The 14,720-nt window shown below is 46.9% G+C and overlaps 1 protein-coding gene across 4 annotated transcripts in view; it reads right to left on the bottom strand.

The window, feature by feature from the left end:
* Positions 1-296: 296 nt before the first annotated feature.
* nr1h4 (nuclear receptor subfamily 1, group H, member 4) overlaps positions 297-14,720 on the bottom strand; it is a 130,118-nt gene continuing 115,694 nt past the window's right edge. For 3 of the 4 annotated variants that reach the window (XM_072484833.1, XM_072484834.1, XM_072484835.1), the window contains 2 exons: positions 9,160-9,273; positions 297-2,110 (listed from right to left, as the gene is read on the bottom strand). In XM_072484833.1, the coding sequence (XP_072340934.1) occupies positions 1,872-2,110; positions 9,160-9,273 (353 nt within the window). In that variant the 3' untranslated portion in view covers positions 297-1,871. Of the gene's footprint in view, positions 2,111-9,159; positions 9,274-14,720 lie in introns of those variants that run through there. The other variant, XR_011936507.1, reaches the window with a different exon arrangement.

Here is a 14,720-nt window from a genome sequence, read left to right as displayed (position 1 = left end):
GTCTGCACATCCTCCCCGTGTGTGCATGGGTTTCCTCCGGGTGCTCCGGTTTCCTCCCACAGTCCAAAGATGTGCAGGTTAGGTGGATTGGCCATGCTAAATTGCCCTTAGTGTCTAAAATTGCCCATAGTGTTGGGTGGGGTTGCTGGGTTACGGGGATAGGGTGCAGGTGTGGACCTTGGGTAGGTTGCTCTTTCCAAGAGCCGGTGCAGACTTGATGGGCCGAATGGCCTCCTTCTGCACTGTAAATTCTATGAAATGAAATCAACACAAAGCAACTTACATACATCAAGAAATACCTGTTATATTTCATCCTTTATTCCCTAATATTCACAATTACATTCTGGATTTCAAGGGATCAATTTGAGTAATAATGGTATTGTACATTCATGTAATTGTCATATAGTGTGAATAGGAATGAAGTTTTCTTCATAATGTTATGGATATACAACAAGTTATGTACATGATCTGTTAACACTTTCAGTTTAAAAGTTGTTTTTTTCTGTTATGCTTCAAAGATTTAAAAACTATCAGAAATCTTTACACAATACAGTGCTTCCCTTTACTCAAGTGGCCCACTTCTTCAAGCCACGATCTAATACCTGATTAGTTGACGTATTGTGAAAGATTTTCGATGCTCCCTATTCAGGGTGAAATTGTGTAGAACATTTTTCAATTTGTCTTAAGTACCAAACTGCTGAACCTTTCCAGCCAGAGTTTTGTTTCGCCAGTAGTTGGAATGGTTTGAAAAACAAGGGAAGGACTTACATTCTGCTGGGCCTTTCCACAGCCCTTATATATCCCACGGTGCTTTACAGTCAAGTTTTTGAAGTTACTGTTGTAATATCGGGAACACTAAAGAGACCTTTGAAGTAGAAATTGGTTTGTGTTGTGCCTATTTCTTCAGCATCAAATTGGTGCAAAGTGGACCCATTTAGCAAGGGGATGGTTTGCCAGTCTGTCTAGGTGTCGGATTCACTGTTAAATTTATGGGAGGCATTTCATAGGTGCTTTAGGTCAGTTCCACTGATGTAGGCTGACTGATAAATATTGACCAACACACTTAAGGTGAGATTTCCCAGCTGGTTATCAAAATACTGAATGTGGGATCTTTTACTTCCACCTGAAACAGGATCTCAGATTAATCTCAGAGCCGAGAAGTTAGGGAATGCCTCCAAGTCTAATTTCATCTGTCCTGCAGGGGAGTTGAATCACTGCAATCTGTCCATCATTAGCATCTCTGCACATCCTTTCACATCATTCTGCATTTGAAACGACCTTCCTATCTGTCTATAAAATCAGATCTATCAATTTCCATCATGGAATGGTTCCTTTTGAACATGCCCTCTGGCCAAAAGAATGCATTGGCACTGCTTGTTGCTGTGGTACTGTGATGGCATCATCTCTGCCCTTAATGTCCATCCATGGAGACCACCAGTACAACTAGATTGTACAGTACAAGACGTTTGCTCAAAGAGACTTCAAATAATCTTTCATATTTCTTGACTGATGTCTATACATTAAAATCACAAATGCAATTGGAAAAAACACCAAACTTATTTTTGGAAGCTATTTGGGGTAGTTCTTGGTGGCTGTGTTGGCTGTGCAGAACCTCGCTATTGGTAAGCATGATTCAGAGTTGTCTGGTTGAAGTGTCACATTCCTGTTTGCAGCCTGTTCTTGCTCAGAGGGTGTCTTTCCACTGGCCATGGAGCCACTGAAATGTATTAGTCCCCTCAGTGTATGTACACCAGCCTTTTCAGAATGTTCTAAAGTTCAAAGCTTCATCTTCCAGTCTACTTTGTGCACCTATTTTTAATTACCAGGTCCAGTAGCAGTCTCAAGAATTCTTGCAAGGAGGGTAGGAGCGTTCACTGTACATCCCAGATCTCGCAGAGAAGAGGTGTGAATTTCTGATCATTGATTCTCCAGGACGTCAGCATATTTGAGTGATGGTGGTTAAAAGTCCTGAGCTCAGTGAGTCTGCCCAGCAACCGAGCAAAGTGCTGGGGGTCATCCGGATGGTTCAGTTTGCAGTATTTCTGCAGGATTTCCAGCAGAGGCTCCTGAAGACTGTCAATCGCTTCCCGATTCTTCACAAAGGAACGATCTACAGCAGAGAACAGATAATTAAATGCGGGCATTTTACTTTGCACAGTGTCACACCACATCCAACAAGCTGGAAAAGATGCACACTGGACTCACACGAGAGGTTTCTCAAATGCTAGCAACATGCAAATTACGCAGGGATTTTTTCCCTCGCATCTCTTCAAAGCAGGCTATTTTCAGAGGAACCTTATCAGACCAAACAAAGCTACTTTGAAATATCTAGCTCTATAAATTTGGGTACACCCATTTGTCACGGGAGTGGACATTGTGCAGCATCTGTGCATGAATGGTAGGACCCGAGATGATCTGATATCAAACCCTGGGCATGATTGTTATTGCGTGGGAGGCCTGTCTCCAGCGTCCTTCCATCTATGAAAGATGGTGGACATGCAGTAAACAATTCCACTTCAGATCAGGTGTCTTCACTTGACACAGCTTTGCTGATGGCTGAAGAAGTCAATACTTAAGAGGCAGATTCAGCCATAAGTGCCTCACAGGAAATTACCAAATGATGATACAAGTGGTTGTTTTTGGAGTTGTGTCCATTGCCAAGCTGCTATCGTCACTCGTCATCATGGTGGTTCATGTCAGCCCACAGGAGGCATTGCTATTTACCCTTGTCATCAGCTAGTGACTCACAGGTGCAATAATCACAGTTTAGGGACTTCTTGCAAGCATCCTAGAAGTAGATCTTTGGGCATTCCAATGGTCGTCTGGCTCCGGTTACCTCAGCACACATCATGGGCATGTGTCCAGCTTTCAACTTGTGGAAATCCCGAGCCAATGAACTCGCCTGCAACTGTAGAGAATAGGTAGATTTTCCGGCCACGTGTCACTGAGGATTGGGCCCATCCCTGCCAATCGTGCCACCTCGCAACACAAGTAAATGAGGAATATGGGCAGCCAGGAGGAGGGAAGAGAGGTGATTGGTGGCTGGAAACAGTGAGGAAAGGTCGGGATTTGTGGGCTGGTGTGGAACTATCTAGTCAGGATACGTCCTCCTAAGTTTTGGTGAGAAGGTAAAGGAAATTAGTATTATTGAAGAAATGGTTTTGTGGAAATTAATGGGATTGAAGGTGGACAAATCTCCAGGGCCAGAGTACTTAAGAAAGTGGCCCTAGAACTGGTAGATCCATTGGTGGTCATTTTCAAAAATTCTTTGGACTCTGGAATAGGTCCCACAAATTGTGGGGTAGTGAATGTAACCACGCTATTGAAAAGGGGGGTAGAGAGTAAACAGGGAACTATAGACCAGTGAGCCGAACGTTGGTAGTAGGGAAGTTGCTGGAGTCCATTATCAAGGAGTTCATAGCACAGCAATTGGAAAGCAGTGGTGTATTCAAACAAAGTCAGCATGGATTTACGAAAGGAAAATCATGAGGTGGTTAGCAGACAGGAACCAAAAAGTTGCAATAAAAGTGTATTTTTCTGATTGGCAGGCAGTGTCTAGTGGGGTACAGCAGGGATCTGTGCTAGGGCCCCAACTGTTCACATTATATATTAATGAATTGGATGAGGGAACTAAATATATTACTTCCAAATTTGCAGATGATACAAAGTTGTGTGGGAGGGTGAGCTGTGAGGAGGATGCAGAGATCCTTCAGTAGGATTTGGGCAGGCTGAGTGAGTGGGCATATGCATGGTAGATGCAGTATAATGTGGATAAATGTGGACTTCCGGTGACGGCGGGCGGGAGGCAGCCGCACATTGGAGGGCTCCCGTTCGGCAACGGCATTTTCGGGGTTTAACACCTGGTTCCAGGGGCAATGGAGGTGGCAAAAACAGGGAGAAGGCACAGTGAAGGGAAATGTCGAAGATAAGTTAAAAATTGGCCGTGAAAAAAGCGGCTGAAGTCCGTCGGGGAGTGGAAAGGTCACCGCAGGGACGGCAAGAAAAGTGGAGGCTGGGGCACCAGGGGAGGCCGCATTGCCCACGGCTGAAGAAATTACTAAGGTGATGGCCGTGGAACTCGAAAGGCAGTTCACAAAGCACATGGAGGCGATGAGGAAGGAGATGGGGGCGGTGTTGAAAGTGCTGGTGGAGGAGGCGATTGCCTAAGGAGGAGGGCGGCGGTATTGAGCGCAGTGGCGGAGGTGCGGGAGCAAGATGAGGCGCTGAAGGAAGTAGAAGAGACATTATTGCAGCACAGTGATCAAATTACCTCGATGAAGAAGGAGATGCGGAAGGTGATAGAGATCAACAAGGATCTGCGAGCCAAAATGGACGACTTGGAAAACAGATCCAGGCAACAGAATCTGAGGATTGTGGATCTGCCTGAAGGAGTGGAAGGCCCGAAGCCGACTGTGGAGGCAATTCTCCAATATTGGGCCCAAGAGTTCACGCCGTCGTGAACGCCGTCGCGTTTCACGACAGTGCGAACCGGGCCCGGTTACATACAATTCTGGCCGCCATAGGGGGCCAGCACGACGCTGGAGCGGTTCACGCCGCTCCAGCCTCCTTATGCGGCGCCAAATGGGCACCACGCCAACCTGCGCATGTGTGGGGGGACTTCTTTTGCACGCCGGCCCTGACCAACATGGGGTCGGTGTTCAGGGGCTGGCCGCGCCAGGAAGTAGGCCTGGGGGGGGAGAGGCCGCCCCGCCGATCGGTGGGCCTCGATCGCGGGCCAGACACCATCGGAGGCCCCCCCCGGTGAAGGAGCCCCCCTCCCTCCACCCCATAGGCCGCCCCCCTCGACTGTCCCCGCAGAGTTCCCGCGCATGCGCTGCCCGGAGATGTCATTTCCGCGCCAGCTGGCGGGGCAACAAAGGCCGTTTCCGCCAGCTGGCGGGGCGGAAATTCCTCCGGTGTCGGCCTAGCCCCTCAATGTTGGGGCTCGGCCCCCAAAGATGCAGAGCATTCCGCACCTTTGGGATGGCGCGATGCCCGTCTGATTGGCGCCGTTTTGGGCGCCAGTCGGCGGACATCGCACCGTTTCCGGAGAATTTCGCCCCACGTCTTTCAGGACTTGTGGGAGGAAACCGGAGCACCCGGAGGAAACCCGTGCAGACACAGGGAGAACGTGCAGACACCGCACAGACAGTGATCCAAGTGGGAAATCGAACCCGGGACTCTGGCGCTGTGAAGCAATAGTGCTAACCACTGTGCTACCGTGCCGCCCTAACATGAATGGAAAGAATAAAATCATTTGAACAAAAGCTCTAAACTGCCAAGTCCAAGAGCTAGTTACGTGTCATTGGTCCATCAGTAACCTTTCTTTGAATCACTGTAATAGCTCCAGGTCATCACTGCAGGGTTCCTCAGGGTAGTGTCTTGCCCAATCATCTTCAGCTGCTTCATCAATGATCTTCCTTCTATCATAAGGTCAACATTGGGAATGTTCCAAGATAACTGCACAATGTTTAACACCATTCACGACTCCTCAGATACCAAAGACGTTCATGCCAAAATGTAACAAGATCTGGACTATATCCATGCTTGGGCTGACAAGCCACAAGTAATATTCACACCAAACAAGTGCCAGGCAATGCCAATCTCCAACAAGAGAAGATCTAACTATTGTCCTTTGACATTCAATAGCATTATCATCGCTGAATCCCTCACTATCAACATCCTGGGAGTTACCATTGACCAGAAACTAATCAGAAACTGTGGCTAACAGAGCAGGTCAAAGGTTAAGAATCCTGCAGTGAGTAACTCACCTCCTGATCCCCCCCCCCCCACCCCCCCAAAGCCTGTTCACCATCAATAAGGCAAAAGTTAGGAATGTGATGGAATACTCGCCACTTGCCTGAATGAGTTCAGCTCTGACAACACTCAAGAAGCTTGACACCATCCAGAACAAAGCAGCCCGCTTGATTGCTTCCCCTTCCACAAACATTCGGACCCTCCACCACCTTGCTCAGTAGCAGTCGAGTGTATCATATACAAGATGCATTGCAGTAACTCACCAAGATTCCTTAAGCATCACTCTCCAAACCCACGACCACTGCCATCTAGAAGGACAAGGGAGGCAGATACCTGGGAACACTACCTGGAGGTTCCCCTCCAAATCATTCACCATCCTGACATGGAAACTGAAGTTGGGTCAACATCCTGGAATTCTCTCCCTAACAGCACAATGGGTGTACCTACCCCATATGGACTGCAGCAGTTCAAGAAGGCAGCTTACCACCACCTTCTGAAGGACAACCAGAGTTGGGCAATAAATGTTGGCCGTCAATCCCCACAAGGACAAAGGGGAGACATTGTCAATCTCCCTATGGGAATCATGGAGTACGAGAATCCCAGGTAGGGGGCGGAGGCCACCCAGCCAGAGCTCTTAAAGATTACACCTAAAAGCCGTCCCAAACAGGGCCTGCAGTTTGTTATCCCAACAAGGACACTATTGGAAGAAAATTACTGCCGTGGGCAGAGTATTGCACATGATTCAATAAATCCTTGTTCCACTACCTCTGGCTTCCTCCATGTGGTAGTATGTATTGGGGGTCATGTGGGACTGGAAGCCCTAATGTCATTGGCTGACAGATCCCGGGTCCTGGTTGGCCGTTGACCTCATACTCCGCCCTGAAGGCGAAGTATAAGAAGCCGGTGCCTTCCCCCGCAGGCCAGTTTACTATCGGGCTGCTGGGGAACAGACACGCTTAATAAAGCCTCATCGACTTCACTCTATTTGTCTCACGGAGTCTTTGTGCGCCACAATTTATTAAGCGTGTCTGTTCCCCAGCACGTGCGCCACACTCCAATTACTGAAAATCGAGAAACAGGTGCTGTGGCTGCTGAGGGAGAGAGAAGGGGTTCGGAAAATGTCCAACATCACCATAGTTTGCTGACAGTTGTGCCGTTGGCCGGTGGGGGGGGCTTCTGCCAGGGCCGGGCGGAGTAGCAGGGTGTGGCCAGGAGGTGGGCTGTGGGGTCGGGATGGATGGGCCCAGAACACAATTGCCAAGCCTGCAAGGCAGCTATGCAGCTGCACACACCGCTGACTGCCCACTGTAAACTTAGGGCCACGGGTCATAGAATCATAGCATTTGCAGTGCAGAAGGAGGCCATTCGGCCCTTCGAGTCTGGACCAGCCCTTGGAAAGGGCACCCTACCCAAGCCCACACATCCACTCTATCCCCATAACCCAATAAACGCACCCGACCTTTTTGGACCGTAAGGGTAATTTAGGAAGTCCAATCCACCTTACCTGCACATCTTTGGACTATGGGAGGAAACCGGAGCACCCGGAGGAAACCCAGGCACATACGGGGAGAACGTGCAGACAGTGACCCAAGCCGGGAATCCACTCCATTCATGATGGCCCTTTAAACTTAACTCCGCAACCAAGCTTCTGGTCACCTGCCCCAATATCTCCAGAAGGGCTGCAGTGTCAGATTTTGTTTTGATAATGCTGCTGTGGAACATCTTGTAACATTTGATTATGTTAAAGGCTGTTTACAAGCTGTTATTGTTTAAAAACATGAGCTGAAAGAATTGGTTTTCACTGGTCACATTGCAGGATTGACCCAAATATGATATAAACATCCCTTGTATCTCTGTATCCATCCTGTGATCAAAGGCTCATTCTTTCAAAACCAGTGATTCGATAAAACAAATTCTAAAAGTTTGGAGGCGGGACAATGTTTCAACCTCCTGTATGCCAGTCTCCCCCCCCCCCCCCACCACCACTTCCCCTACCCACTGCTCCTTCCGCCCCACACATCCACTCCCTCCATAACCCTGTCATTTCATCCATTTCATCTTTTTGTAACACCGTGGAACATTTTTGAACGCAACCGGCACTCAACAGATTTTTTGGCATTCAGGGAAGAAGGGTTATGGGGGTAGAACGGGAAAGTGGAGATGATGTGGGAGATCGGCCATGTTTGTATTGAATGTCAGAGCAGGCTCACAAGGGAGCGATTGACCAACTCTTACTCCTATTTTTCAAGTTCTCATATAAAGCACGTTCAGTCTCAAGAACATAGGCCACATGAAGAAGGGATGAGCAATGCTGATTGAATATTTAAGCCAAAGATATTATCAGTGCATTTTTAAACCTTTGTCAAACACAAACATGGTATCCATTATCAAATCACTTGTTTTTCTCAGGGATAATGAAAATATCTCAAAAGTCCATTCGAATAGAACCCTGGTTCCCTGGGACAATGAGCAGTATTGATGAGCACAGAGGAACGTCTGTGTGTTTTTGGCAGTCGCAGTTTGAATCTTGAGTGTGGGGACTTTTTTTTTGTTTAACAATTCTCCGAGTTGAGCACATGATATTTCTGGAGCCTGCTCCTTTTTTTATTCAGTATTTGAATTTCTGTGCTGCAGAATAATTGAATGTCATATGTGAAGGACAGAGGGCAGAGGGTGAGGAGACAGGGGGGGTCATGCCTATTTATCAGCAGGGGGGACTGGCGCCTGGAGGGGGCCTGGAGAAGTGGTGGGGGAGGGGTGATCCGTGTGCCCTGATCTCTTGTAGAATTGTCGAGTTGGCAGCCGGTGATGTCTGTGTGTTGCCGCACTCTGGTCCCTATGTTCCATGCACGTCAGATTCTGCAGTCCACCCGTCCCACATACCATGGGATCACGGCTGCCCCAGTCAAGCAAGCAGACACTCCTCCCTCCGTTATAGAGGAAGGATGAATTTTCCAGCTGATAAATGTTGGATTCAGATTGCGACACTGGGCCACAACTAATATATTTTTAAAATTCTTCCATGGGATGTGGTTGTCATGGTGTCGTGTCGCTGGTTGGGTCAGCATTTACTGCCCATCCATAACTGCCCTTGAGCTGAGTGGCATTTAAGAGTCAACCACATTGCTGTAGGCCAGACCTGCAAATGATGGCAGATTTCCTTCCCGAAAGGACATTAGTGAACCAGATGGGCTTTCATGGTCACCGTTAGACTTTTAATTGCAGATATTATATGGATTCAAATTTTACCATCCGCCATGGTGGGATTCGAACCAAGGTCCGCAGAGCATCACTAGTCTAGTGACAATACCACTATCCCACTGCATAGACATAACTTTTAGATTGACAGATTGCAATATGCCTGAAACACTAATATTGAACATAGCTGGGGTTACCACCTACCTGGTGAAAGAATTGTGATGGCTGTTAAAAGACTATATTCTTCTTGTGTCATCTTCAACTCCCCAATACTTCGATAGAAGTTAAACATTGGGACGATATACTCCTCAGCAATGCCTATTTAAAAGTGAAATGATGTTTCATTGTAATCCATCACAATTGTTTCATTAAATAACAAAGTATTTCACTTTCATGGCAAAATACATCAGCAATATACAAGACCAAAGCAAACACATTTGTTAGAAATGTACAAAGTCAGAACTCACACCAAGTTGGACTGGATTGGATTTGTTTATTGTCATGTGTACCGAGGTACAGTGACAAGTATTTTTCTGCAAACAGCTCAAACAGATAGTAAAATAAAATAAAAAGAAAGTACATAATAGGGCAACACAGGGTACACAATGTAAATACATAGACACTGGCATCGGGTGAAGCATTAATCAGGTCAGTCCATAAGAGGGTCGTTTAGGAGTCAGGTAACAGCGGGGAAGAAGCTGTTTTTGAATCTGTTCATGCGTGTTCTCAGACTTCTATATCTCCTGCCCGATGGAAGAAGTTGGAAGAGTGAGTAAGCCGGGTGGGAGGGGTCTTTGATTATGCTGCCCGCTTTCCCCAGGCAGCGGGAGGTGTAGATGGAGTCAATGGATCGGAGGCAGGTTTGTGTGATGGACTGGGCTGTGTTCACGGCTCCCTGAAGTTTCTTGTGGTCTTGGGCCAAGCAGTTGCTATACCAGGCTGTGATGCAGCCAGATAGGTTGCTTTCTATGGTACATTCTATGGTGCATTTGTAAAAGTTGGTAAGAGTCAGTAAGAGAGAGTAAGACTCTCCAGGGTCTTGACTCATCCTTTTCTCTGGAATCTTCTCCAACCCCAAAGCTCTCTAAGGTCTCTGCGCTCTCCTAATTATGGCCTCTTGAGCACCCCTGTTTTTAATTACTCCACCATTGCTGGGTAGCATGGTAGCACACTGGGTAACACTGTTGCTTCACAGCCCCAGGGTCCCAGGTTTGATTCCCGCTTGGGTCATTGTCTGTGTTGAGTTTGTATGTTCTCCCTGTGTCTGTGTGGGTTTCTTACGGGTGCTCCGGTTTCCTCCCACAAGTCCTGAAAGACGTGCTGTTAGGTAATTTGGACATTCTGAATTCTTCCCCTGTGTACCCGAACAGGCGCTGGAGTGTAACTTCACTGCAGTGTTAATGTAAGCCTACTTGTGACAATAAGGATTATTATTAATTGGTTACCCCGTGTCTTCAGCTGTTTGCGATACTAAACTATACAATTCCCTCCCTAAAACTCTCTGCCTCTCTCTATCTCTGCTTTAAGATGCTCCTTAAAACTGATGTCTTTCACCAAGCTTTTGGTCTCATTATGTGGCTTGGCGTTAAATTGTAACACTCCTGTGAAGTGACTTGTGATGTGTAAAGTCTCAGGCAAGCAACCACTTGGAGGGACGATCGTAGAAAAAATTTGATTTATTTCCATATATATTTATACCTCCTACTCCCCGAAGGATCTCCCATGTCCGGCCGATACTTTTGCTGGGGTATTTATGTCCCAGCAGTCTCTTGTTTAAGGGGTGGCTCCACCCCCCTCATCTGGGTAGACCATTCTCTGGTGAGACCAGAGGGATTTTGCGGTTGCAGATCCCTGAGCCTCTGTAGGGTTATAACAGGATGTTTATGTTAAAGGTGCTATTGAAGACTGATAAATTCCATTCCCATGATATTCCTGAACTATAGAATGTTCCTGAATTACAGGATGTCCCAGCACAGAAAGAAGGCAGTCAGCAATCTGTGTCATTTTATCGAATCCCATTCTCCTGCTTGTTGCTCATATGACCTCAGCAGGAGTAGGCTCATCAGCCCATTGGGCCGGCTCCACCAATCAATGAGATTATGACTGATCAGATTGTGATAATTCTCAACTTTAGTTTCCCAGGCAGCATGGTGGCGCAGTGGTTAGTACTGCTGCTTCAAGGCGCTGAGGTCCCAGGTTCGATCCCCACTCTGGGTCACTGTCCGTGTGGAGTTTGCACATTCTCCCTGTGTTTGCGTGGGTTTCGCCTCCACAACCCAAAGATGTGCCGGGTAGGTGGATTAGCCACACTAAATTGCCCCTTAATTGAAAAAAAATGAATTGGGTACTCTAAATTTATTTTTTGTAAACTCTACTTTCCCACCTTATCCCCATAACCCTCAATTCTCTTCCTGATTAAAAATCTGCCTATCTCAGCCATGAACATACTTAATGACACAGCATCTACAGCGTCTGCGGTAACAAATTCCATAGATTCACTACCCTCTGAGAGAAGAAATTCCTCCTCACCTCCGTCTTAAATGGACGACCATTTTTGTGCTCCAGCTTTTAGAGTTGATTCTTTTTGCTACAATTTATTTGCTTTCAGGAGGATCTGTGAATGAGGCCACAACAATGGCTTGTGCCAGAGAATTGCAGACTCTAATCATTCTTCACATACAGAATCCTCTCCAAACCTATTTTAGGATCCTGTATGTGAGTAATGTGAGGCATGATGTGCGGTGAGTGTAATCTCACCAGGGTGGGGGCGGGGGGTGAGCTTTGATTCTGTTATGTATCTTGGAATACATTCTTGCTGTTTATGCATCATGTGATGTGTAGTGACGTCAGCAGGCTTTGGGCAGGTCACCATCTTGATTATATTGAACAACACCCTTAATAAACCTCTAATCATGTTTTACAAGAGTCCAGAGTGTGGTCACCTCCATACCTTTAACACAATCTAACAGGAGAGAAAACTGGCGATGAGGATTGGGGCAATGAAGTCGATGGAAAGAAGACTTTTGATTGGAATCAATGGAAGATTCTTGGGACTGGACTCACACACACACAGATGTTGGGCGAAGCACTGATGCTGATGTGAAGGTCTAACAAAAGTTTTTGACAGCAACTTAGAGTAAGAAGACTATCAGTCGCAAAAGACTTGGTTGTGTTGAAGGGAGTGGGGTCTGGCTTCAGGGACCTCGCACGTGGCGGCACTACATGGTCTGCCGGGAATGGGATTTCTCTGGGCCACTAGTCAGTAGAAAGTTGAAATAATTACGCATAAAGGGGAAAGAATTCCTAGTTGTTACTCAAGGGATCGTTTGTGCCATACTTTCCAACACAGTCGGAAGGGAGGAAGTGCAGATCCTAGGAGCCTGGATCAAAAAATAACAGGCAAAACGGGTGCCATGGACATGTTTGATGAGGATTATGAAACATAGAATTGATATGAAGAAAGATTCCAATTGTTTTTAATAGATAATCAGACATCGGAGGACCTAGAAGTCACAACATTTCTCAGCTCAATTGACCATAAAATATTTTAAAATATAAATTTAGAGTACCCAACTATTTTTTCTCCAATTAAGGGGCAAATTCAGTGTGGTCAATCCACCTAATCTGCACATCAATGGGTTCTGGGCGTGAGACCCATGCAAGCACAGAGAGAATGTGCAAACTCCACACGCACAGTGACCCGGGGCCGGATTGAAACGGGTCCTCAGCGCCGTAGGCAGCAGTGCTAACCACTGCTCTACCGTGCCGCCCTGCCGTAAAACATTTGTGATGCTACAGAATCTAGTTCACCCAGTAAGAGCAGGAGTCAAGTCCTTCGGTGAATTAATGAAAAGCTTAGAGGGACACATTTCTCTCCGAAACCGTTGCACATTGCAGAAAGGTTCCCAATCCACTGCCCTAGTCAGGAAGAAGGTGAAACTATTTTACTGATGATAGCGTTTTAAAGAGATTAGCTAGATATTGTGAATTTAGAGTACTTGACCATCTTCAGATGCTTCATCAATGACCTTCCTTCCATCATAATATCAGAAGTGGGGATGACTGCACAATGTTCAGCACCATTCATGACTCATCAGGTAATGAAGCAGTCCATGTCCAAATGCAGAAAGGCCTGGACAATATCCAGGCTTGGGCTGACAAGTGGCAAGATACATTTACGCCACAGAAGTGCCAGGCAATGACCATCTCCTACAAAAGAGGATCTAACCACTGCCCCTGACATTCAATGGCATTACCACCACTGAATCCCCCGCAATCAACATCCTGGGGGCTACCAGTGATCAGAAACTGAGCTGGACTAACCACATTAATACTGTGGTTGCCAGGGCAGGTCAAAGGCTAGGAATCCTACGGTGACTAATTCACCTACTGACCGCACCCACCCCCCCCCCCCCCCCCCCCGCCCCCTCCAAAGCCTGTCCACCATTTACAAGGCACAGGTTAGGAGTGTAATGGAATACTCTCCACTAGCCTGGATAAGTGCAGATCCAACAACACTCAAGAAGCTGGACAGCATCCAGGACAAAGCAGCCGCTTGATTGCTCCCCCTTCCACAAACATTCAAACCCGCCGACACCGATGAACAGTGGCAGCCATGTGTTCCTGAGACAACACCTTCCAAACCCATGACCACTACCTCTAGAAGGGCAAGAGCAGCAGATACCTGGGAACTCCACCACCTGGAGGTTCCCCTCCAAGTCACTCACCACCCTGACTTGGAAATATATTGGCGCTCCTTCACTGTCGCTGGGGCAACATCCTGGAACTCCCTCCCTAACAGCACAGTGGGTGTACCTTCACCTCAAGGACTGCAGAGGTTCAAGAAGGCAATTCATCCCCACCTTCTGAAGGGCAACTGGAGATATGCAATAAATGCTGGCCCAACCAGAGACACCCATATCTCGTAAATTAATTTTTCAAAAAATACTCTTCGAGACAGGCTGGTTTTGGGCTATGCCGTGAAGCAATTCAGAGGATGCTATTTACTGCAAATGATTGTAACTCTGAAAGCTGCTGTGGAAATTGCCACATCTATGGAGCTTGCAATGAGAGAAGTTTCACAGAGAGGGGTTGGAGCGAAGATGCACACAATGGGTACCGCAAGGAACAAGGTTGCAAGGGTGCAATCGTGTCACCGTTGTATAGTGGTTGGACACTCAGTGGAGGAATGCTGGAGTAAATCAAATGCATGCAAGAACTTTGGCAAGCAGGGCCACATTGCCAAAATATGTTGGGCTCAGAAAACGTCTTCTACACCAGGAAAGTGCAAGAAGAACAATACAAGCCAACAATCTAGTCGTGTCTACAAATTAGTGGATGAGGTCAAGATCACTCAAAAGACAGCGAAATCCAAGTGGTAGAGCTAGGTGTTTTGTCAATGCAGGGAGAGCAACCTTCTCCAATTATCATTGTACCATGTGACTATGAAATGGATCCCGTTTTTTTCACCTCCAATTCCTTCTGTCCTAGTTGTAATTTCCTTCCTCAGAAACAACCTGACACAACCGATTCCCTGTGCCACCGAGACTGTCCCCTCTATCTCCCATACCAAATACATAAAAAGGGTTAAACTTCACATTGACAGCCTGAGCGTGACTCTGAGTATTGAAATCACATGATCGGCAAGTGTCTATTACTCATTTCCTCATCCACAGAAATGTAATTCAGCACATCTGGATTCTTAATTAGCAAGACATTGCCAGTATGAACAGTACTGGGGCAGTCGAACAGGAGAGGGTCCAACA

This window comes from Scyliorhinus torazame, chromosome 19 (assembly GCF_047496885.1).
Source record: "Scyliorhinus torazame isolate Kashiwa2021f chromosome 19, sScyTor2.1, whole genome shotgun sequence".
Classification (NCBI taxonomy): domain Eukaryota; kingdom Metazoa; phylum Chordata; class Chondrichthyes; order Carcharhiniformes; family Scyliorhinidae; genus Scyliorhinus; species Scyliorhinus torazame.
Note: the sequence above shows the minus strand (reverse complement) of the source record. Positions and strands in the feature narration are given on the sequence as shown.